We start from the raw sequence: 24,215 nt of genomic DNA, 5'->3' as shown, positions 1-24,215 counted from the left end.
TTTTGCTGTAAATTGCTGTACACACATACACACACACACCATATCTGTGTGTTTAGACTGCTGGTCGACTCAGCAACCTTGGGACAAAAACTAAGTTTGTGCACCTCAGAGCATCTGGTCAGTCTCCCCAAAAGGAGCTAGAGAGTGAGAATGAGAGAGAGAGAAGCTATATGATCTTAAACCATCCTGTTCTTTTTCTGCACAGCACTTATTACGATAATATTGACTGATGTCCCCCTTCTCTCCTAGAGAAAAAGAACTGTTCACCACCGTCTCCTAATACCTAACTCAATGCCGGGTACACAGTAAATCTTTATTGAATATATGAATTTTAAGGATAAGTAGCTGCATATAGACAAGTGCTGCCTATACATCACTTTGGGAATCATAAAACAAGTGGAAAAGTGAGAAGACAAAACAGAAAAGACCCAAGAAATTTAATAATTTATAATTCAGAGAAGAATTATGACCAGTGCTCTTCATGCTAAAAGATTGCCGTTTAATGGAGGATGCTTAGGACCAGTCCATAAACAGGGGAGAGTAAAAGGAGGTGGGCTCCTTGTTCAGCTTGAAGGGGTTTAGGTTAGTACAAGCAAGGCTGGCTAGCACTGCTTTGGCTTGTTAAAGGCATTCATGGAATCTTTTTCCCTGAAGATGAAGAACTTTCATTTCTGTGATGTTCTTGATGTCCTAATAGGAGGAAGTAGAGCGGATCTCAAGTTTTTTCATTCCCATAGATCGATGGTAAAAGTTTCCTTTTTTTTTCTTCTTTTTTTTTTTTGGCTGAATTTGATTCATCGTTTCATTTTAGCGTTGATAATTATCTCTGAAGGTGCATTTTCCTGCTGCATTCTGAACAGTTCAGTTCTTTTTGTCAGTTACCAGAGTAACACCGCTTCTGCTGTGCTTGAAACAATTACCAACATTCAGCCCAAAGAGAGTGGAGGCGGCGTGGGAGAGACCCGGGAAGCCATTGTTTACAGGTTATCTGAAGACATGCTGAGCAAGCTGCCTCCTGATTACGTTCCCCATGAGGTGAGCTCTCCTTTCCCCAGGCACGCAGGGCTGTCATTGGGTTCCACAAGGCTAAGCACAGTCCTCCGACAGTACATTTCAGTCGCTTCCTCTCCCTGCTCAATCCTTTTTCACTTTGTGGTTTTCTCTTGCTTACTCTTGCTCAAGCCTCTTGCAAAATTACAATCTGTACTCTTCTATTTCATTTTCCTTCTCAATTTTCTCTTCTGTACCCTTTGCCCATCTTTGGGTTCCTCTGTCTTTGGGTTTTTTAACCCTCTGGGTTGAGATTCTCCCTGTCTGTCTTACTCAAGCCTGCTTTGTCCCATGATTTAAATTGAGCCCTTGCTTCTCTCTCTTGCCCTCCATATGTTTCATTCTCCCTGTCCTTTCAGCCAGGTAACAGGAAAGCAAGCCATTTACATGAACTCACTCTCCAGTTTGGATGGCAATAATTTTCTACTTCTCGAACCTCGCAGATGTTTGCTTGTTAATAAACATTGGTTTTTCTCAAAAAAAATTTTTTTAATCTCAAGACCACTTTACTTTACTTGGACCCCAAACAGCTCTTACTTTTATGGATTATGTGTATGAGTGCTCAGTCATGTCCAATTCTTTGTGACCCCAAGGACTGTGGCCCTCCAGGTTCCTCTGTTCATAGGATTCTCTGGGAAAGAATACTGGAATGGGTTGCCATTTCCTTCTCCAGGGGATCTTCCTGACCCAGGGATCAAACCCGTGTCTCCTGCATTGCAGGAAGATTCTTTACTGCTTGAGCCATCAGGGAAGTCCATATGTGGTTCATAATGACTGATATTTAATATATTATAAATGTAAACTAAAATGAAAAAAATATTAATTTATTGTGAAATAACGTTAATAAACCCATCACATGGTAGCGTAACATTTATATTTTAAAAATAAATGTACTTTCCAAAACAAAACCATTCAAAGAGAAAGTGAGGGTTTTGTACATCTCTTTAATGTCTGGTTTACTAGAAGACAGCTGGACCCTTGTATCTGCTGGTACATCCTGTCTGCTGTGACAGCACAGGTCAGGTCATGCAGCCTTTAGACACTCCTCAGTGAAGGAAGGCGAGTAAAAGGTCAAATGATGTGTTAGAATCACTACGAAAAAAAATTAACTTCATGGACCTCCTAAAAGGAGCTCAGGAGCCTTAGGGGTCCCAGACCACACTTTGAGAACTGCTGATCTTAATAAATCTTTAACTGTGGTAAAATTTCTGGGCAGTCTGGAAGTCCTGTAAGACATCCTCCTTCTTCAAGCAAGAAGATAGTCAGGCCATCCAGGGCCTCCTCTTTCCTGTTCTCAGCTCCACCCCTCACTACTGATGGCGAGCTTCACATGAATCCAAGACTGGACTGAGGCAATTTTAGCTTTTCAACCAAAAAGTGAGAGGCTGATGCCCTCATGGAGGTATTTCTCTGGTCCGGTGTCTCCCCTGTCCGGCATCCCTGAGTCTGGGAGATGTGGCTGCCTGGGCTACCGCTCTCCCTCCTGCATTCAGTGCCCCCAGCAATAAAAAAACATTTTCTTGTTTCTTAAAACAATTTTTGCTTCTGATGTGTAGATGGGTACCAAGAATTTGGCTAAGATACTGAAATCAGTGACTTCACATAGAGATGTTTATAGTCAGGGGAGAAAAATGTTTTTAAGTGGATAAGTATTATAAGTCCATACTTTGTGTGGTCCATTGCAAACGATCAGAAGACAGATGAGGCATAACACCTGTCTTCAAAGATTTTAATTTTTTTTTTTTTTAAATATAAATTTATTTATTTTAATTGGAGGCTAATTACTTTACAATATTGTTTTGGTTTTGCCATACATTGACATGAATCCACCACGAGTGTACATGTGTTCCCCATCCTGAACCCCCCTCCCACCTCCCTCTGGCATGTGAAAGTAAGATAAAATGCACTCTCTGTGACTAGACTGCAGGTTTGTATTACCAGAGGAGAGTTTCAAGACCTTGGGATAATTTGAGCTGCTTGGGGTTAGTCAGGACTACTTCACCAAGATCTCTGTTCTGTCATCACCCCCAGCAGAATCTGAGTGGGAGGGGTGTCCCTAAATGTATTATTAGATAGGAGGGAGTTGGTACTAAGAGACATCTAAAGCAGCCTCCTCTTCCAGGATTACTTACTTTTTAGTGTCCTTTTATAGAAGAGATGTGTTCTTAAAAATGTGGCTGTAAGGTACATTTAGTTAATTGAAACATAATTACAGTATTGACTTAAAAACATACTACTGTAGAAAAGACTAACTGGTTTCAGAAACATAAAAATTCTATGTAAGAATACAGCAAATATTTTACTTATTAATAAAAAGGCAATTTTAAGCTGAAGCAATAATGATACGGAAAGTAAAATCAGTTCTGATTTTAGATTTTCTAGAATCTAAGTTTTAAGACACATTAAGCACGTGTCTGTAAGTGTCGCGCAAGGTGATTTGTTGGGGCTGTTAGCATATCAAAGCTACTGGGACTATTGATTTCATGCGGAAGCCAACACCTGGGCCTGATTTCTCACTTGTGTTGGTTGCAAAAGTGTTTCCATAATTTCCTTTTTCCTTAAAATGTTAATTTCCACGACGCAGTCATGATCTAAGCAGGATGATATATGGGCTATTTAGCCGCTGGAGGCTGAAGGGCTCAAGATGAGAACAGAGCAATGGAGCCTGCAAAGCTGTAAGTTCTGGAACCAGGAATTTAGGTGACTACCTGAAGGTTGGTATGTCAGACTGGGTTAAAGACCTCCACTGGCATGTTTAGGGGGCTTCCCAGATGGCTCAGTGGTAAAGAATCTGCCTGCCAATGCAGTAGACGCAGGATACTCGGGTTTGATCCCTGGATCGGGAAGATCCCCTGGAGGAGAAAATGGCAACCCACTACAGTTTTCTTGCCTGGAAAGTCCCATGGACAGAGGATCCCGGTGGGCTACAGTCCATGGAGTCACAGAGAGTTGGACACAATGGAGCAACTGAGCATGCACGCTGGCATATGTGACTAGGATTTCGAGATCACTTGCTCAACCTGTGCAGGTTGTCCCATCCAGGTGTTCTGTTTCACATCACTGTTCCCATCTTGTCCCTCACACACTAGAAGTGGCCCATCTGCAGTTAATCAGAGAAGGCCATTGCTGAGTAGGAAACATGGGCCCCATGCCAGAAAACCTGTTCTGTGACAGGAGGAGAGAGGGCGGTCCAGATGAGCCTAGAGCCCATCTGTCTCTAGTCTCCCATGACTCAAGAGAAGGCAGCGGGCATTCAAGAATGCTGCAGTTCCCCTGGCTTTCTGGTGACTCTGTGGACTGGTGCCTCATTCCCTCCTACTCCATGTATCTATCCTCATCCCTCCTGTTCTGGCATTTCTTTGATTGTGGCCCGCAGAAAGTTCAGATCTCTCAAGAGTTCTTGCCGGTATTCGTAGTCAGTCTTTTCTGGGGCATATGTCACTGAATTGAAATGTGTATATGTATTGGCCTATTTCCCAATAATTGTTATATTTTATTGTTCCTGTGACCAGATGCTTTTATATTGATCTCTTCGAAATGGCCAATAAATTATATACCAGAAGGAAAAAATGACAGGTGCTTTATGGCCCTTCCACAAAATCAAATATTTTCATTGATTAGATTATGAAAGGCTCTCTTTAGTCACCCTAGCCAGAGCAACAACAGTTAGGATACTGCAGCCAATCATATTTATTGGTAACTGTTCTGTAAAGATTTCGGCTGTATTCACTTTCTGTGACATTTCTAATAATGATTCTACAAGCACTATGAGAAAAAGTATTCCAGACTGTACTCTTACAAAGGTTAAATTGCAAAAGAATATTTAACTGACACTTTAGTACTTAATCATTTGAAAGGGGAAAAAAATTAAAATTTTATCTCAGCTTTTCAAAGTATTTTTCCAATTATCAACTAAGTACGATCAGTAGGAAATAAAAATCATTTTAGTTGAACAGTAGTTTTTGAAGCCCAGAAAATGGGAAATTTAATGGCAAATTTGGTTCTGCAAGAGATATTTTAGAGTTCACTTGGGCTTGTAGAGATATATCCAGAGGAAAAAGAGACTAGAGAAAGGAGGGATCCTTGGAAAAGAAGGGGCAGATAATTTTTTTTTCATCTCCATTATTGTATGCTTTGTGTTAGGTGAAAGCTCGTTTGATAAAGATGGGGCATCTTAATTCAATGAACATATTTCTCAGACAAGAAATTGACAGAATGCAAAAAGTCATTTCAATACTTCGCAGTAGCCTGAATGATCTAAAATTGGCCATTGAAGGCACGATCATTATGAGTGAGGTAAGCTATGACCATCTCGGTAGCTGTTTCCCTCTTCCGTTGAATTTTCTTATTCTCAGATTTTAACTCCGTCATTTTTCCAGAACTTGAGAGATGCTCTGGACAACATGTATGACGCCCGTATACCCCAAATCTGGAAAAGAGTGTCCTGGGACTCCTCCACACTGGGCTTCTGGTTTACTGAACTTTTGGAAAGAAACGCTCAGTTTTCTACCTGGATATTTGAAGGGAGGCCCAATGTGTTCTGGATGACTGGTTTCTTCAATCCCCAAGGTAGGTGTTCACAGGACTTGGACGTCGTGAGTGGTTGTGTGGTAGCACTGTGTGATAAATGTATGTTACACAGAGCAGTATAGAGGCGCAGCTTACTGCATGCTGGAATTATGCTTTCAGAGGTGTAGACCAACAGAGGAACCTTCTATATTTGTTTTACAAATTCAGTCTGAAGTTCTGTCTGCCATATTGCTTCCACAACATAGGGGCAAAATTCCATTTTTCTTCTCACCCACTTAAGCAAGCAAGTTGGTGGTTAGAACAATGTGAAATACTGAAAAGGTTTTGTTCAAACATTACTTTTTAAATGTTTATGAAACTGACAAAAATGAAGCACCAGAATATGCAAAGGAAAATGTTCCTAAGGCTCAGAAAATTAGACTGATTTTTAAAATGACCATGTGGCAAAAGTTTTATTCAGTGCACTTCCAGAGTCTGTCCCTGCTTGCTTGTTTTTTTTGCCCCTCCCCTGAAAAAGTGTTTTGTGATCCCATGGCATATATTCCTTCATTATAGAAATATTTACTGAATAAGTTTCAGACTAGATCTCATAGAGTTCATAAAAGTTCAGAAATGCAACAATGTTTTTTTCTTACTATGACATGGATAGTTTTTTCAAGTAACTCTTGGCAAGAATGAAGGGACACTGGGTTCCTTACAGTTCAGCACCTTCTAGGCCCATTAGTAATACAATTTAAGAAGTGTTCACACTTAGAAATTTAGGATTACTCTCGTTACTCCGTAAGCAACTTAGCAAACACTCACATTGTTACTCTCAGCAGTATGGTTGAATCTCATAAAATAATATTAAATGAAGGAAGTCAAACAGGACACATTATAATGTATACCATATTCTTTGTGATGTATGAATATTGTGTGATTCCATTTATGCAAGAAACCAAAATAAGTAAAATAGATCCAAGGTCTTAAAAGTCAGAATAGTGGTTACCCTTGTGGGAAAGGGCAGTGATTGCCAAAGGGCACAAGGCGGTTCAAGGGGTCTGGGAATGTTCTACTTCTTGATCTGGATATTGGTTACAGGGCTATATTCCCTTGGTGAAAATTTATCAAGCTTTATACTTATGAGTTGTATGTTTTTCTTTGTATCAGTTCAGTTCAGTTCAGTCGCTCAGTCATGTCCAACTCTTTGTGACCCCATGAATCGCAGCATGCCAGGCCTCCCTGTATAATACTTAATAAATAGTAGACATTTATTTGTTCTCTGTGTACATGCATTCATTCAGTTCATGAATTTTCAAGTGCCTTAACATTTTCTAAATTTAAAACATTGATCATGTTGGTTTTTAGGAACTTAGCAAATTATATTGGGTTGGCCAAAAAGTTTATTCAGGTTTTTCTGTACCATCTTATGAAAAAACCCAAATGAACTTTTTGGCCAACCCAATACATGGCACATTATTATGTCAGTAGACTTTAGATTTGTGAAGAACAGCCCCAATATTTCACTTATCTGTTTTTCTCCCAGAATTCCCATTGAATTTGGGGAGGAAAAAAATTTTTATTATGGTTTTCAGATTCTTGTGTCTACTTACAAGTCTCTTTCCTCTATACCAGCCCTCAATTTGAGTAAGCTGTCACCAGGCGATTCCGAGCTTGGGAGCTTAAAGAAATAACGTTTAACTTGATTAGGATTGTTGAACCATCTTTCATTTGCCAGCCCATCCACTAGGTGCTTTCAATAGAGAGAGATTTGAGATGCAGTTCCTGCCCCAAAGGCGCCCATAATCTGGTCGGTAGGACAGAAACATGAGCAACTTTAACAGAATGTGGTAAATGCTCCACCTGCGTAGAACCAAGTGCCGCGCAGGCACAGAGGACAGAGAGGTACCTTCCCCGAGGCCGGGCTTGAGAAGAGCTGTACCCGGGGTCAGCTCAACCCTGGAAGAGTGGGGTTCACAGAGGCAGAGGCTGGTAAGAGCATCCCAGACAGAGACCTGAGCAGAGACAAGGCATGTCCAGGGAGAGAAGACTCGTGTGGCCTGAGCTCAGGAAGCAGGAGCAGGGGTGTCGGGGGGTGAGGTCTTCCAGGCGAGTTTGAGCTGCATCATAAAGGCAGCATAAAGTCACCAAAAATGAGGTGAAGGTAGAGTGTAGACTGAAAGAAGGCTATCCATAGCAATGACACTCTTATCAGGTCCAAGGCAGACAGCCTGAGACCTTGACCAGGTGCAGAGGAGGAGGCAGATCTGATGGACTGATTAAATGGGGTTCTTTGAGAGGGTAGGAAGTAGCAGTGGCTGAGGCTGAAGGCTAAGCACAAGACCAGGAGCCTTAGGAGAGGGGCCACTTGGGAGGATGAGCAGGGAGCCCTGGACACGTCAGCTTGTGCAGGAGGGACATCCAGGTGGGCAGGTGTGCTGGCAGACTTCAAATCAGTGATTAGGAAAAAAAAAAAAGGTGAGATCGTTAAGTATATTTTTAACATTTAGAAGCCAAGGGAGTGGGGTTGATGTATTCATGGCTTTCCATAGACATAGATGGGTAAATCGTATATCACAGCACAGTCTCTTTGAGCAATTGCTTTTTTCCATTAGAAATGTAACTTTCAATAGCAAAGTATTAATATAAACTAATGTTTGTTACTATTTATTAAGAAGTATTACAAACTAGAGCAACATTTAAAGAAATATAAATACAAATCAGTTTTCTTATTTGCCTTGTTAATAACACTGATCCTTTCTATTTTTTTTTTTTTCTCTTCATTTCTGTTTTTTTTTTTTTTTTTTTTTCGCCGCCTCCCGTGAGGGGGCGGAAATGACGCGACATGCGCGTCAGAGGGTGCGACGCGGTCGCCGGCCAAATACCTTCATTTCTGTTTTTAAACTGAACTTGGATTCCTTCTCTCATGGCTCTCCGTGTCTCCGAAAGTCTTGCACCTATTCAAACATCCTACCTTACACACCCTTGCTTTCTGTTTGTAGCACAGAAGAATGGAAGTTAGATTTCCCTACCTACCAATCATTTCTCTGCTTCCTTTGCCCTTACTTGACATGGGAGACAAATCACTTGCAGTTCCGTCTTACCTGGCCGAATCAGAGAGGTTGCAGCAACCCCATGCATGTTCACAGGCAGCATGCAAGCAGATAAAGTCCTCTCCAGGTGGAAGCTTCTCTGGTCACTATCTGACCTCGGTGACTGATTTCTCGACATGGTGTAACTTCTGGGTTTTATATCGTCTAACCCAGTCCCCTTCCATGAAATAATTTTTTGTCCCAAAAGATTTAAGTAAATTATTTTTCAAGGGCTATTTTTTTAAGATTTTTTTTTTTTTAATTTTATTTTATTTTTAAACTTTACAATATTGTATTGGTTCTGCCATATATTGAAATGAATCCGCCACAGGCATACATGTGTTCCCCATCCTGAACCCTCCTCCCTCCTCCCTCCCCATACCATCCGGCATTGAAATATGTATAATATCATATATGAAACGAGTCGCCAGTCCAGGTTCGATGCACGATACTGGATGCTTGGGGCTGGTGCACTGGGAAGATTTTTCTTTTGATGTGGAACATTTTGAAAGTCTTTATTGAATTTGTTACAATATTGCTTCCATTTCATGTATTGGCTTTTTGGTTGAAAGACATGTGAGATCATAGCTCCCGGACCAGGGATCAGACAAACACACCCCGCATTGAAAGGCGAAGTCTTAGCCGCTGGACCGCTAGGGAAGTCTCTAAGTAAATTGTTTTTAAGAAACCACGGTTTAAGTAAAACACAGTGCCGTTTGCTAAGATGCCATAGTTTTTTCAGAAATATATATAGTCAAAATCACCTAGATTGTAGAAAGCTTGAAAATGTTTCTTTCACCTATGACCATTTGTTTTGTGTTCTTGTAATGTTACCTGGCATCTGATACTGTCTGAGGTGTGTTTCCCATCATGCCCCTGTGAGCGCCCTTTGGGCCTAAGTGATGCTGCAGGGACAGGTGACGGGCCTCATTTGCCACCCCCTCCCTGGTCGCAGTCTGTGTCTGATCTCACCCTGTTTGTAGCACTGTTCTGTCACTGTGTGGTGGTCTGATATTTCGTCTTATTGAAGAGGCTGTCAGCCAGCCACCCTGGAACTAATTTCGTGTGTTCAGCCCCCTTCACAATCATTTCTGTAGCAACTGACGAGCTCAATCAGGTGGCAATTAGATTTGATTATTAACGTGGTCAAGCTCTGTGTGCCCCTGACCCTGTGACATTTGTTCAATGGCCCAGCTTTGGGCATAGCATGGAACTGCCTCCAAGTGGATAACTCAGGCTCAGGTGAACCTTTGTGCTCCACTGGGGCTTCCCAGCAGTAACTGGCACGCACACACGCATATCGTTTAAGACTGTGCTGCTCAGCATTCTGGAAGGATTATGTGGTCTCTTGTTCCCACAAGTGTACCTTTTCACAGCATCATGTACACACGACTTAGATTCTGATTTGTGTGTGTCTGTGTCATAGATAGGGATGTGTTTAAACTCAGAGATTATGAGTGGACATGAGCTTGACATCAATCCAAGGGAATTGCCTGCCTTCCAGAACCTTTTAATTGATAGCCTCGCTTTGCCGTTCAGTTTGGTGTGACTCACAGGTGCTGCAAATGAAAGGGAGCAGAGGCTGGACGTGCTCTCACACAGAGGTGTGAGACCTGCACTGACATTATTTTCCAAATGTTGAACTCAGTCTGCAGCGTGATGCCATTTGGATGCCGAACTGCTCTAGCTTTTCTGTTTTGTTCTTTAGTGTCTTGGCAAGCCACACCAGGTCTGTTGTAGCAGATATCAGCAACAATTTAGTATTCACTACTACAAATCAAGATTTTCAGTTAGAAGGGAGTCTACTGAATCAAGGAGATGGACAATTTTTGTCCTGTTATCTTTTGTTCCTGTAAAAATCACCGATAACCTCTTGCCTGAGTATTTGTTCTTTTTTACAAAAAATAACGTATTTATTTATTTTTGGTCGTGCTGGGTCTTCGTTGCTGCGTGTGGGTTTTCTCTAGTCATGGTGGATGGGGGCTACTCCTCATTGTGGTGCACAGGCTTGTCACTGCGGTGGCCTCTCTCATTGCAGAGCACAGGTTTGTCATTGCAGTGGCCTCTCTTTTTGCAGAGCACAGGCTCTAGGCGCTTGGGCTTCAGTCGTTGTGGTCCATGGGCATTAGTTGCCCACAGCCCATGGAATCTTCCTGGACCAGAGATCAAACCTGTGCCCCCTGTGTTGGCAGGCGGACTCCTATCCACTGTCCAGGGAAGTCCTGTGTATTTGTTTTTAGGGCAACATTAGCAGCTGCCAGCAATTTCTGAATGCTTATCTTGAAGACAGTCATAAAAGCTTGATGTCTGTTGGGCAGAAGAGTACAGAGGGTTATTAATAGAACCTTAGGATTGGAAGGGACTGGGGATTTTTTCTAATCTTATAACAATCCCAAGTGTGCCCCAGAGGTACCCCTAATATCTGAGGAAATCTGGGTGAAGGGTTGTCAGGGTTTCAGACCTCAATCTGGGTGATAGCACTCACTGCCGTGACCCTGAATCCCAGAACCAGAGAAGGACTGTGGACACCGTAGAAACACCTCCAAGTGAATAAAAGCCCATTCTTCTCACCTTTGGTGGGGAGGGGCTTGATGCCCTGGCTTCAGCCTCAACCACATCCCTTATGATTTTAGTCTCTGCCCGTGGTCCTTACCCACCCTCTAGTTCCTTGTCGTTTGGCTGGCTTCATCACCACACTGAAACTGCTCTCTCCAAGGCCACCAGGTCTAGTAATCCTCCTGCTAGCTTCATTTCCAACCTTGGCTTCCATCCATCACCTACCTTGGTTCTCCCCCTACCTCTCAGAGGGCTACTTCTGAGCCCACTTTGTGGGCTCTTCTCAGGCAAGTTCTGCCCTTGGCCCTGGTCTCTTCATTGATGACCTCAGTCCTTCTCAGAGATGCAATTGTTTGTCTCTACTTATGACCGACTCGTCAAAAGTCCCAGTGTTAGCTTCTGATTCTTACTTCCAACTGTCTCCGTGAACTATTCCATCCTCTGTAAACCTCACCAGGACTACAGCTGTCCATCTCCCCACTAAACCACCCTCACCAGGGTTCTGCTCCGTTTGCTTGTACCTGCCCACCCTCCAGATCACCCTGACTCTTGTAAATAGTCCCTCACATCCTAACAGCTTGAAAGAGGGAAATCAGGAATGCATAGTGTGGTGGAAGATGGGGGGGATGGGAGGAAGGAGTAACAGATGCTGCCAGAGGTCAAGTAAGGTAGGGCCCCAGATGGCTAGATAGCCTTATCAACCAGGAGACTGCGGGCGAGAGAAGTCTCAGTGGAGTGGGTGGGGAGGTGGAGGAGTCAGATTTCAGGGTGAGTGAGAGACCAGAAAATGGGGAGACAGAGAGTGAGGGTGGAGAACATGGAAAATTCCCTCGAGAAATTGGACTTGGAAGAGAAGAAGGGAGTTGGAGGAGCAGTTGTAAGAAGAAAACATTTTCTTTCTTCTTTTAATGGCAGGACAAGCTTGAGCCTATTCAAATACTGGTGGGAAGAAGCCAGGAGAGAGAGAGACAACAAAGATACCACAAGAGGGGGAGTGAAAGAAGCAGAAGGAGTGGTTCCCCAAGTGGAGGGATGCACTCCATGTGGGAGGAGGGACACCCCACCCGCTATAACAAGGTAACAAGGAAGGAATGAGCGTAGATGCCAATGAGTTTGCTGGTATGGTGGCAAGAAGTTAAGAGAATTTCCATCTGATGCTTTCTATTCTTCCCTTTGAGGAGGCAAAGTGATCTCAGGAGCAGGGTGTTAGAGGAGAGATTTAAGAAGAGTAGCAGAAGTTCAAGAAAGAGGGCTAAGGAGGAAGGGATTGCTAGATGGCTTTGACAATCCCATCAAGGCTAGTGGTGGCTAAACCATGGTGGCAATTGTGTGCTGGTCTCAGTTTTGCTCAGCAGCCTGGAATGGGTTTAAGAAGAAGGACACCTGGACTTGTTTAGCAGTGGAGTTCTGCTGGGTGAGTGATGAAAAAGATGGGTCTGCTCTAAATAGGGGAAGAAGCAAAGAAAAGGGGTGGAGTTGAGGACCAGGTCTTTGGAACTGAGACGTCAAGATGCTGAGTGGGATACTGAAGAGACCCAGAAGGCGGCAGGAGGCTCCGTGAATGGGGACCAGTGGGTACTTGGCAGGGACAGTGAGGGGAGGGGCGTGTGGACGGAGGATGATTGTCCAAGCAGCAGAGATTCTCATCCAGGGTGGAGGGGCAGTTGGGGAGGACAGGATCTTCAGGGTTGAGCCAGCCTCCAGGAAGGGCAAGAAGATGGAGAGAATGTTCTGTGCAGACATGGAACACATGGGAGAGTCTGTTAACCACAGACCCACTCCAGCGAGAATAGCGTAAAGGTTGGGGAGGGAGCAGAGAGGTATAAGGTTGGGTGAAGGGAGAGGAAGCATGGAGTAGCAGAGAAGGAGTAGGGAAGGTACAGCAATTACAGAATTACATTTTGGCATGTGAGACCCAGCGGGGTTAGCTGATCCCAACCTAACCAAGAGAATTAGCCCCAGTGCTCCGGCTTATACTCCATGTCCTGGATTAACAGCATTTCAGAAAATATATGCATATCAGGGGACTCTGGGAAGACTCAGCTTGCATTACTGACAGCCTTCCTCATGTTTTGCTTGTATCATAGGGCATGTCTCTTCCCACTTGCCAAATTTGTTCTGCAAACAACATGCGTCCATGATCTCTTATTGGCCTGTCATGCAGATATTTTTTACAGAGCAGAGGTTCTTAATCCTGCCCACACAGTAGAATCATGTGGGTAGGTTTTAATGCATGCTAGTCCCTGGGGCCCAAACCAGTGACTTCAGAACCTCTGGGGATGAGTTCATTAGAGTCTATATAATCAGTCTTAAAATATCTTTTGGTCATGCTAAGGTGTGAGGAACCTGGGCCTTAGACCATTGCTACCCAGTATGTGGTCCAGCAGCCAGCAGCAGCAACGTCACCTGGGAGCTTGATAGAAATGAGGATCCTCAGGACCTACCCTCAACCTCCCTACTGAATCAGAACCAGCATTTTAATAAGCGATCTTTCCCTTGGTGTTAACTGTGAACTTTGAGAAACCCTGCCTTAAAACAGTACTAAAGCCTGGTCCCACCTCTAGAGATTCTGATTTAACTTATCTGGGCTATGACCAGGGAATTGGAAGTTTCGAAGTCTTCCCAGATATTTCAAATTTTCAGCCAAGATTAAGATCCCTACCTTACAGCATTGAACAAAGCATCGGGAAAGGTTCCTGGGGCATTTTTATTCAACTGGGTGAATCATCATCATCTTTGCTTAATGATTTCTGACCTTTTATTTAACTTACCAATGAACTGCATTCGGTTCTCATTTTGGGGAAAAAACTGCCTGTCATAATCTTATGGCAGGAACATCATTTCTGCTCATCTTTCAAAATGCTCATGGGAGGCTTAGTAACTGACAAGACAGGAAATACTGAACAACCGAAGGCTCATTACCTAAGGACTGGTTCATTTATTAAAGGAAAGAAAGCGTTGCCTATAGGACCATCATTACAGAATACCAAGCAACTCCTTGTGAAATAAAGAACCTTCCCGATGGTGCTCATTTCACACACTAGCAAGGTTATGCTCAAAATTCGTCAAGCTAGGCTTCAGCAGTACGTGAACCAAGAACTTCCAGATGTACAGCTGGGTTTAGAAAGAGCACAGGACCCAGAGATCAAATTACCAACATTCATAGAGAAAGCAAGAGAATTTCAGAAAAATATCTACTTCTGCTTCCTTGGTTATGCTAAAGCCTTTGACTGTGTAGATCACAACAAACTGTGGAAAATTCTTAAAGAGACAGGAGTACCACACCACCTTACCTGTCTCCTGATAATCCTGTATGCAGGTCAAGAAGCAACAGTTTGAACCGGACATGGAACAACTGACTGATTCAAAATTGGGAAAGGAGTATGTCGAGGCTGTACATTGTCACCCTGCTTATTTAACTTCTATGAAGAGTACATCATGCAAAATGCTGGGCTGGATGAATCACAAGCTGGAATCAAGATTGTGGGGAGAAATATCAACAGCCTCAGATACACAAATGTTACCACTCTAATGGCAAAAAGGGAAGACAAACTGAAGAGCCTCCTGATGAGGGTGCAAGAGGAGAGTGAAAAAGTTGGTTTGATGACATGTGTTCCCATCACTTCATGGCAAACAGAAGGGGGAAAAGTGGAAGCAGCAACAGGTTTTATTTTCTTGGGCTCCAGAATCACTATGGATGGTGACTGCAAGCCATGAAATTAAAAGACACTTGTCCTTGATAGGAGCAAAGACACGACAAACCTAGACAGAAAAGCAGAGATAGAAAGCAGAGATATCATTCTGCTGACAAAGATCTGTATGGTCAAAGCTACGGTTTTTCTAGTAGTCATGTATGGATGTGAGAGTTGGGCTATAAAGAAAGCTGAGCACAGAAGAATTGATGCTTTTGAACTGTGGTGTTGGAGAAGACTCTTGAGAGTCCCTTGGACAGCCAGGAGACCAAACCAGTCAATCCTAAAGGAAATCAACCCTGAATACTCATTGGAAGGACTAATGCTGAAGCTGATGCTCCAATACTTTGGCTATCTGATGCAAAGAGCAGACTCACTGGAAAAGACCTTGATGCTGGAAAGATTGAAGGCAAAAGGAGAAGGCAGCAGAGATTATATAGTATTACCAACTCCATGGACATGAATCTAAGCAAACTCTGGGAGATAGTAGAGAACAGAGGAGCCTGGCATGCTGCAGTCCTTGGGGTTGCAAAGAATTGAACACAACTTAGTGACTGAACAACAACAATAGCATTCCTGGTTAGTTATTTATTCTGTCCCTTCCACAACCTTGTTTGAATTGATACTGAAAGCCTTCTACAGCTTCCTTCAAGCCAACTGATTGCACAGGTCAAACAACAATAGTTTGCTGAAATGTTAGGTCATGACCATTACAGGAATTAAGACATAACAAGTGTTATTTTAGGCCTGAGTTTTCAGAGTATAATACAAACTTAAAAGTACATTTTGCAAAAGAACAAGCTTGACAAGTGTTTTAACAATTCATTATACTGTATGGGTTAGAAAGGCAAAGAAAATTTAAGGCGCCTCAGTTAGCCCACATGACACTCAGATGTTTGAATAGTTAAATCACCCATTTTTGTGTGGGTGTTTAAGTCTCATGAAAAATAGATTATTTTTGTTGAGGACTTTCCCCAACTTTTTTTTTCTCACTTCTGAGTCAAACGCATGAACGCCTGAATCGCTTTTCCCACCACTGATGATTGAAATTCGGCTTAAGAATTATTAAAATTAAATTAGTGCCAAGACAAAAGTACTACTTCTCAAGCCTTTATAAAGAAAAATCTATCAATAGTCTTTTAAAATTATATAGGTTTCAGAAAACAAGAGTTTTTGATTTCATTATACTTGATATCAGTCTATAAGAAAGATGATCATTCATTTTTAAAATTCGATAAAGAGCAATTCAGTGGATTTGCAATTCAGTTTGAATTCTGCAAGATCATGTTCTTCTTTTTAGGAGGCAAAAAAAAAGCTATCAAAACTTGAAAAAAATATATGTATCTTCTCCATGTTCTGAGTGAGAATGAGCCATGGAACGGTTTCCTACCCTCTGCTCTCAGGCCTCAAATTATTTATTGAACATTTTCCTTTCTTAATAGCTCAAGGTAATATGCATTCTAGATTTCGTCTCCTGGCATAACCGAGAGTGCTTCCTAAACATTAGGAGGCTTACTGTTGAAGTCAGCCAGACAATATCATGCGTATTCCCCAGCAGGGAGATGAGAGAGGGTGGTATCTCCTTAACCATACTAGAACTTTTTCAGAACACTCCACCATCAACTGAGGTCCTTGTCTTGGGTGTGTTACATAATAGAGAGTCTCTCACCCCCTCACCTGGCGTCTACTACATTGTTCTGAGTGCCATAGCAAGTGAGGTCAAATTTGCAATTTGGAACTTCAAATATTATAGAAAAACCCAGTTTTTCAACTAGTGCAGATGAATAGTCATTATTCATGCCTTATGCATTATGACTTTGTAGATTCATAGATCAATGATGAATTTTAAAATATCATAAAATAGGGTCAATTTAATTCTGAGGATTCTACTTGGATGCAAGCTTAAAGTTGAGTGATGAAAATGACATTTTCATGGAGTCACTTAGAATGAAGGATTGGATTTTATTACTGTGGTCATATGTACCTGACTGGGTTTCCCAGGTGGTGTGAGTGATAAAGAACCCGCTTGCCAATGCAGGAAACATAAAAGACCCGGGTTTGATCCCTGGATCAGGAAGATTCCCAGAGGATGGCATGGCAACACACTCCAGTATTCTTGCCTGGAAAATCCCACAGACAGAGGAGCCTGGAGGGCCACAGTCCATAGGGCTGCAGAGCCGGACACAACTAAAGCAAGTTATCATGGCATGGCATATACCTGACTACCAAACACACGACATGTTGACTACTAAAAAAATGAGATCCCCAGTATTTAAAGTGGAAGTTGATGTAATCACATACTTGATCAGACCATCTCAGGTGACTCCACATGTATACTACAGACAGGTCTTGACCAGAAATCGCTGCAGGCAAACGTCTACCAAGTTTCCTACTCCCTGTATTTAACACTTTGCATCATAAAAGCATCCTTTCCTACTAGGCACTCTTAGTTTCATGAAACTTTATAAGAATCACTTATAGGACTTCTCTGGTGGTCCAGTGGTTATGATTATACATTTCCATTGCAAAGGGCATGGGTTCGATCCTGGGTTAGGGAAGTTCCACATGCCTCCCAGTGGACCTAAAAAAAAGAAAAAAGACCTTCAATTAGGTCCTCTGGTTGACTGACCAACTTTTCTTTTGGATTAATGCAGGGGTTCTTCTTGAGTTTCCTAAATCCTGCTTTCAGTGAGAGCTCTGAGTAAACTTTATAAGATGCAAATACAACTAAATTATTTGCCTGCTTCAGATAATCAGTGGCTTCCCACCATTCACAAAGTCACCAGGTCCAAAGTCTGCCCCTGCGAAACCCTGCCTCTGCCTTTGTTCTAACGTCATCTGCCATTATTGCCTCATCTGTAGGCCTAGACTTCTGTGCCTTTGCACATGCTGTTCCCTTAACTGGAATTATCCCACCTGGAAAACTCTTATTTTCAAGACTAGTCTTTGACTTCATCTTCTCAATTCAGCCGTCCCTGAGCTGTCTTCTTGAGTGGTCCACTCTGTTCTCACATCTTTACTTACAATGACATCGAGGTGTATATCCTGCTTCCGTCCGCTTTCCCTGTAGACTGAGCTCCTTGAGTGCAGGGTCCATGGATGGCCTCTTCATCATTGTGGGCATCTCACCTCTAGCATACCTGGTATATAGTGGCCACTTCTAAGGGACTTAGCGAATGAATGAATGAATGAGTGCCTCCCCAAGTGTCTAACAATAATGAGGGAAGGACTTGAGAATGGAGAGAACTTGACTTTTTCACTAAGCAGGCTAGAGTCCTACTTTATTTATTAAAAAAAAATATATATATATGTATATATATACTGATTCATTTGGCTGTGCCAGGTCATGGTTGCATGCGAGATCTTAGTTGCAGCATGTGAACTCCTAGCTGTGGCATGTGGGATCTAGTTCTCTGACGAGGGCTTGAACCTGGGTTCCTTGCATTGGAAGCACAGAGTCTTAGCCACTGGACCACCAGGGGAGTTCTCATTCTTTCTTTCTAATTCTAACAGGTGTTAACTCACTGCCTGCCTTTATGCCTTGTAACTTTCCCTCTTCTTTCCACTCCCATTCAAACCTGATAAAATATTATCACTTTCGTGTTGGTTTGTGCGTTAAAGTTCTCACAGTTCATGAGTCTAGGAGTAATAGGGACACACGCTTCCAAAATTTACTTGTGATTGTGAATAAAGGGGCTCATGATTTCCAGTATTAACATGGAGGCCAAAATGTAATAGATAGGTCACAGGGGACATGAGTTTGGGTGAACTCTGGGAGTTGGTGATGGACAGGGAGGCCTGGCGCACTGCAATTCATGGGGTCGCAGAGTCGGACACGACTGAGCGACTGAACTGAACTGAAAGTATCCTAAGATTTTGAAGTCCATTTTGAAGTTTAAGGTATAGTTTTTAAATATGAAATGCTACTCTCCAAGATAGACTTCTCTAATTGAATTGCATGGCAATGATTTGCAAATATTACGTTTAAAGAAAGGCCACAATATACAGAACCATGTATTGTCTTAAAATAACTGTATTATGCACATTAAAACATGGAGCGTTCCTTTCCGGTGTGATTGCTTTGTTTGATCAAATTGAAAGTCAGGCTTTCTATTTTGGCATTACGCCTTATTTCCTAGACTAAATGAAATTATTCCATTAGAGCAAATAGACGCTTGATAATGGTTTGATTCCAGTTTTAATTGGAATGCTGTTCTCAGAATATTTTACCATTCCAATATTATTCCTTGATACTGGATTTTCAAACAGAGACTCTATGTTAGCGCTGGGTTACAGCCCTTAGAAGACTAGAATAGTTGAAATCCCAGGGGAATTTCAAACCGCGACCTTGTCTGAGGCAGAGACGGTGCTGTTTTCCGGCTGTCTGCTGGCAAGACGTATTTGGTTGATTGAAACAAAACGTTGAAAGAAACATCCCTTCTGAGGTTTGATGTCAGCTCCTCTGGGATGGGCACACATCTGGAGATGGATAAGCAGCTAACTACACAATTCCCCCTCTTGTTACTAGAGTAGTCTGCACCAAGGCATCACGATTTCTTTCTCCTTTTCTAAGGCTTCCTGACCGCAATGAGGCAAGAAGTGACCCGTGCCCACAAAGGCTGGGCCCTGGACTCCGTGACCATCCACAACGAAGTTCTGCGGCAGACCAAGGAGGAGGTCACATCACCCCCTGCGGTAGGTGCCACTGGGCAAGAGCAGGGCCACTTCTGGAGCTGGGGCTCCAAGTTCAAGTTCTGCTGAACATGGACCTATGAGCATCTCCATCAGGTCCTCTGGCTTTGCAGTGAGAGTTTCCTTGGTTGTAACCAGGAAACCTCAATGCCAACTCCTCCTGCATTTGCCAGAGTGGGAATGAATGATAAACACCAGGAAGTCCCCAGACTGCATTCTTTGTAATTACAAGTTACATTTGTGTGTGCTCAAAAGGACTTTCTGCATGTCTCCATCCACTGCTGTGGGGCACTCACAGAATTAATGAGGGTTAAGGGCAGTAGTGGGTTGCCATTTTCCAGTACTCTTGCCTGGAAAATCCCATGGATGGAGAAGCCTGGTAGGCTGCAGTCCATGGGGTCGCTAAGAGTCAGACACAACTGAGCGACTTCACTTTCACTTTTCACTTTCATGCTTTGGAGGAGGAAATGGCAACCCACTCCAGTGTTCTTGCCTGGAGAATCCCAGGGATGGCAGGGCCTGGTGGGCTGCCGTCTATGGGGTTGCACAGAATCAGACACGACTGAAGTGACTTAGCAGCAGCAGCAAGGGCAGTAGAGACTAACAGGATTGGCAGTCCTGAGCTCTGGGGCCAGTTCCAGTCATGTTCCTTCTTAGCTGCAGGACCTGGGTAGAAGGACAACTTGCCTGGAAAATTCCATGGACAGAAGAGCTTGGTGGGCTATCATCCATGGTGTCGCAAAGAGTCGGACCTGGTGCACACATCATACCATGCCACAGATTTAATGATGGTATCTAATGTGCTCATTTTCTGGGATTGCCCATGGTTTTACTGTCAAATCATGTACTTCAGATTTTGGTTCAAGAGGTATGGTTCTTATACTCTTGGCCCACATGGGGGATTTTAGAAAACACTTTGCAGCTAATATCCCTCTCTTTTATTATAATATAGATTTCCTTTCTCTTACCCAGTCCTCACTGGAGATGGAAAAACGGTCACCATCTTCTACTTAAGTGTGTCTTATGAGCTTACGTGATTGTTGGAGTCTCCCCCGTGATTCCCTTTAGACTTTTTTCTTACTGAGCACATGTTCTATGGCTCCCCACTGCCTACAAGATAAAGTTCAAGCTCTTCAGTCTGGTATCGACAGCCTTCCACTGTTGAGCCCTAACTTATTTTATAACCATTGACCCTGCTGCTAAATAAAATGCTTGGACTCTCCTGACCATCCAGCCTCTCTTGATGCCCACCCTCTCTCCTCCATGTTCCCAAGCGCAGCGTGCCCTCCAAGACCCTCTCCTCCACAAGCCTCCCCGAGCACTCCAACCCACGGTGACTTTTCACTTGCAGTCACCGCGCTTGGCCTCAGTCAGTGCTGTTCATTAGGCAGCCCCTCTAACAAGCGTGTGCTGGTGTTTGAGTCATGCCTTTTACATTTTGTTCTGTGTGTGTGTGTGTGTGTTGTCTCCTGGTTTACTGGTGAGGCCCTCAAGTCCTACTGTGTGAAAGACAGATACAGGATGAGGTCAGCCACTCTTGGACTGATTCTCCCCCACCCTGCCCATCACTTCCCCTCTTGCTCTGCATGTCTGACCTCTGGGGGCAGTCACATGAAGTTAGAACCGCCTGTTGGCTTGCTCAGTGCAGGCTGAGATCCCGAGTGGCACCCAGCTCTGAATCGTGTCCTGGGTGCTCCCGCAGGACCCCGCACCAACTCAGAACACCCCTGTCAGAGACTTTCATTTGCAGCAGAGGCAATCTGGCGCTGCTGGCTGAGTCTTTGGTCCCAGGCTGGTCACCCCTAGGCTCAAATCACCAGTAATAGAAGCATTTCTATGGCACTCATGTGCTGTATGTGCTTAGCCACTCAGTCACGTCTGACTCCTTGCAACCCCATGGACTGTAGCCCACCAGGCTCCTCTGTCCATGGGATTCTCCAGGCAAGAATACTGGAGTGGGTTGCCATACCCTCCTCCAGAGGATCTTCCCAACCCAGGAATCGAACTGGGATCTCCTGCATTTGCAGGCAGATTCTTTACCAGCTGAGCTACCAGGGAAGACCACAGCCTCCAGCTGTGCCACAGAGCAACAGTGGGCTCAGTGTTTCACCAAGGAATGCATCCACTGGTGTTTTCTCCTTTGGGGAGCGTTTTAAGATTGCTGTGTGTTCTCTTTCCAAACTGATGACCTTCGTTACAACATTGGGTGCCCATCTCCCAGCAGGTAACTTTTTAAAACTTCCTGCTATCTTCCGCTTGGCTCTTCCAGGAAGGCGTATACATTTACGGGCTGTACATGGACGGAGCAGCCTGGGACAGACGGAATGGAAAGCTCACGGAATCCACCCCCAAGGTGCTCTTCACACAGCTGCCCGTGTTGCACATCTTTGCCATCAATTCCACGGCACCCAAGGACCCCAAGTTGTACGTGTGTCCCATTTACAAAAAGCCCAGGCGGACTGACTTGACCTTCATCACTGTGGTGTATTTGCGAACAGTCCTCTCCCCGGATCACTGGATCCTGAGAGGCGTGGCCCTTCTGTGTGACATCAAGTAAGTTCTTTTCCACCTGCTGAGGGCCCTGGAGCCACGTGGGCAGTCAGCGCTGTCGAGAGACTCAGGGAGGCATGTCTTTCTCCCTGATAATTGCTTGATTACTCTTTCTAAATTAAAAAGTTGATATCTTACAGTCACTTGGATGTGTATGTTTTCTCTCATATCTATATTTGGAAAGACGATTCAAAAGTAAAGTTTTTTTTTTTTTTTTATTCCAGGCAGTCATATTCCATTTATAATTATTTTTTAGATAAAGTCCTATTTTCATGTTTGAATACTTTGGAAGATTTGAATTTTTAAAAACTAAAAGTATTAATTTGTTGCATCCCAAAAAGAGTCTAGTAGATGCAATCGTCTCTCTCAAATAAAACCCACCTTTCCTTTGAATACCATCCACCCAAGCCTGAGTTTATGCAAGTATGCTACCTTTTGCTTGTTTTTTGCATTTGGTCCTCTCTCCGTGTTTGTGAAATGGGAACTGGAAGGGTCCAGTCAGTTCCCCCTTGGGACTGATAGCTGGTGGTGTGAAATATTTGAGACAGAAAATCCACTGGGATGGCTGCCCTTGCAATTTAATTTTATTCAGTATTATTTTTAAGTGCTTTTGAGGCCCAGAGAGCTCTGAGTCTCTAGCTGTCCCCTCCCAACTCCAACTCCACAGGAGATAATGAAGCACACATTTCTAGGCAGCAAATGTAGAAGGAAAAAACAAACTCCATCAAATGAAATTAGGTTACATGCTGAATGCCTTAAACAGCAAAGTCTTTAAAAAGTGGAGCTATTTCTTACTCCGTAGCTAGTCTGAAACTCGATATGAACCTTTATTTCCTGCTAAAGGAAATTGTCAATTTAACAAAACAGATGGGGTCTTATATTGAACGTTCAGGCAGCTTCTGGCTAATGAAGAAGTGTCTCTGGTCTTCCCATCTAGAATCCTCTTGCCTGCCCCCAGCTAAATCCTCAAACTTCCTCCCCTCTGTCTGTTCTGAAGGAGGGGGATGTTTCAAGTTGCCTTGCTCCCCTCTCATCCCTGTGTCACTCTGATCAGAGATGGCCAAGAAAGAGCCCAGGTGAGGTGTCTAGAGAAGAGCCCAGAAGAAATTCCACCGTAGTCTAGAGCAGGGGTCCCCAACCTCTGGGCATCTAATGCCTGATGACCTGAAGTGGAACCAATGTAATAATAAGAGAAATAAAGTACACAATAAATGTAATGCACTTGAATCATCCCTAAACCATCCCACCCTCCATCTGTAGAAAAATCGTCCTCCATGAAACTGGTCCCTGGTGCCAAAAGGTTAGAGACCCCTGGCCTTGTGTACTTTCAAACAGTAGACAGTACATTATAAGGTGCAGTGTATTCTAGCCATGGCCTCTGCTGTGCTCTTGATCCTGATTCGATGTCAAAGCCATAGCACTTTCCAGGACTGTTTTTTAAAAAAATCAAGTAAGCAAGCCCCAAGTGTTTTGGCTCTTCCCTCAGCCTGTAGTCACACTAAAAAGATAGCATCCTCTGGGAAGACTGACCTGAACAGAAGCTAGCATCTGGAAGCAACCACTCTGTCTGGATGAGCAGAGCAGAAGCAAGACACATTACAGCAAACCAAACTACAAATTCTCAAATAAAGCACATTTTATTCATTTCCTGTTCAGTTGCCAAAATTACTGAAGCAAGTCACATTGTCTGACCCCCTGGATGTCATGGTAGGTTTTCAGAGAATAACAATTAGATTCAATGTTTTCTTTTCTTTTTAAAAATATATACACATTTATTTGTTTATCTGGCAGCTGGGGTCTTCGCTGCAGCGCACGGGATCTTCCTTGCATCGTGTGGCGTCTGTTGCTGGGCACACGGGCTCAGTGGTTGCGGCACACGGGTCTAATTGCTCCTCTGCATGTGGGATCTTAGTTCACCCACCAGGGATCAAACCCACATCCCCTGCATTGCAAGGTGGATTCTATTTATTTATTTTTGGCGTGCTGGGTCTTTGTTGCTGTGTGGGCTTTTCTCTAGTTGCAGTGATTGGGCTTCTCACTGCCGTGGGCTCTCTTGTTGCTGAGCATGGGCTCT

General features: G+C 43.4%; 1 protein-coding gene across 2 annotated transcripts in view; it reads left to right on the top strand.

The window, feature by feature from the left end:
- Positions 1-22,148, top strand: part of DNAH8 (dynein axonemal heavy chain 8) — a 319,103-nt gene extending 296,955 nt beyond the window's left edge. For both annotated transcript variants that reach the window (XM_070361456.1, XM_070361457.1), the window contains exons 88-92: positions 879-1,035; positions 5,194-5,346; positions 5,430-5,619; positions 19,473-19,594; positions 21,861-22,148. In XM_070361456.1, the coding sequence (XP_070217557.1) occupies positions 879-1,035; positions 5,194-5,346; positions 5,430-5,619; positions 19,473-19,594; positions 21,861-22,148 (910 nt within the window). The remainder of the gene's footprint in view (positions 1-878; positions 1,036-5,193; positions 5,347-5,429; positions 5,620-19,472; positions 19,595-21,860) is intronic.
- Positions 22,149-24,215: the final 2,067 nt, after the last annotated feature.

The sequence above is a fragment of the Bos mutus genome, chromosome 23 (genome assembly GCF_027580195.1).
Source record: "Bos mutus isolate GX-2022 chromosome 23, NWIPB_WYAK_1.1, whole genome shotgun sequence".
Taxonomy (NCBI): Eukaryota; Metazoa; Chordata; class Mammalia; order Artiodactyla; family Bovidae; genus Bos; species Bos mutus.
This window is presented reverse-complemented; position numbering and strand designations above follow the sequence as displayed.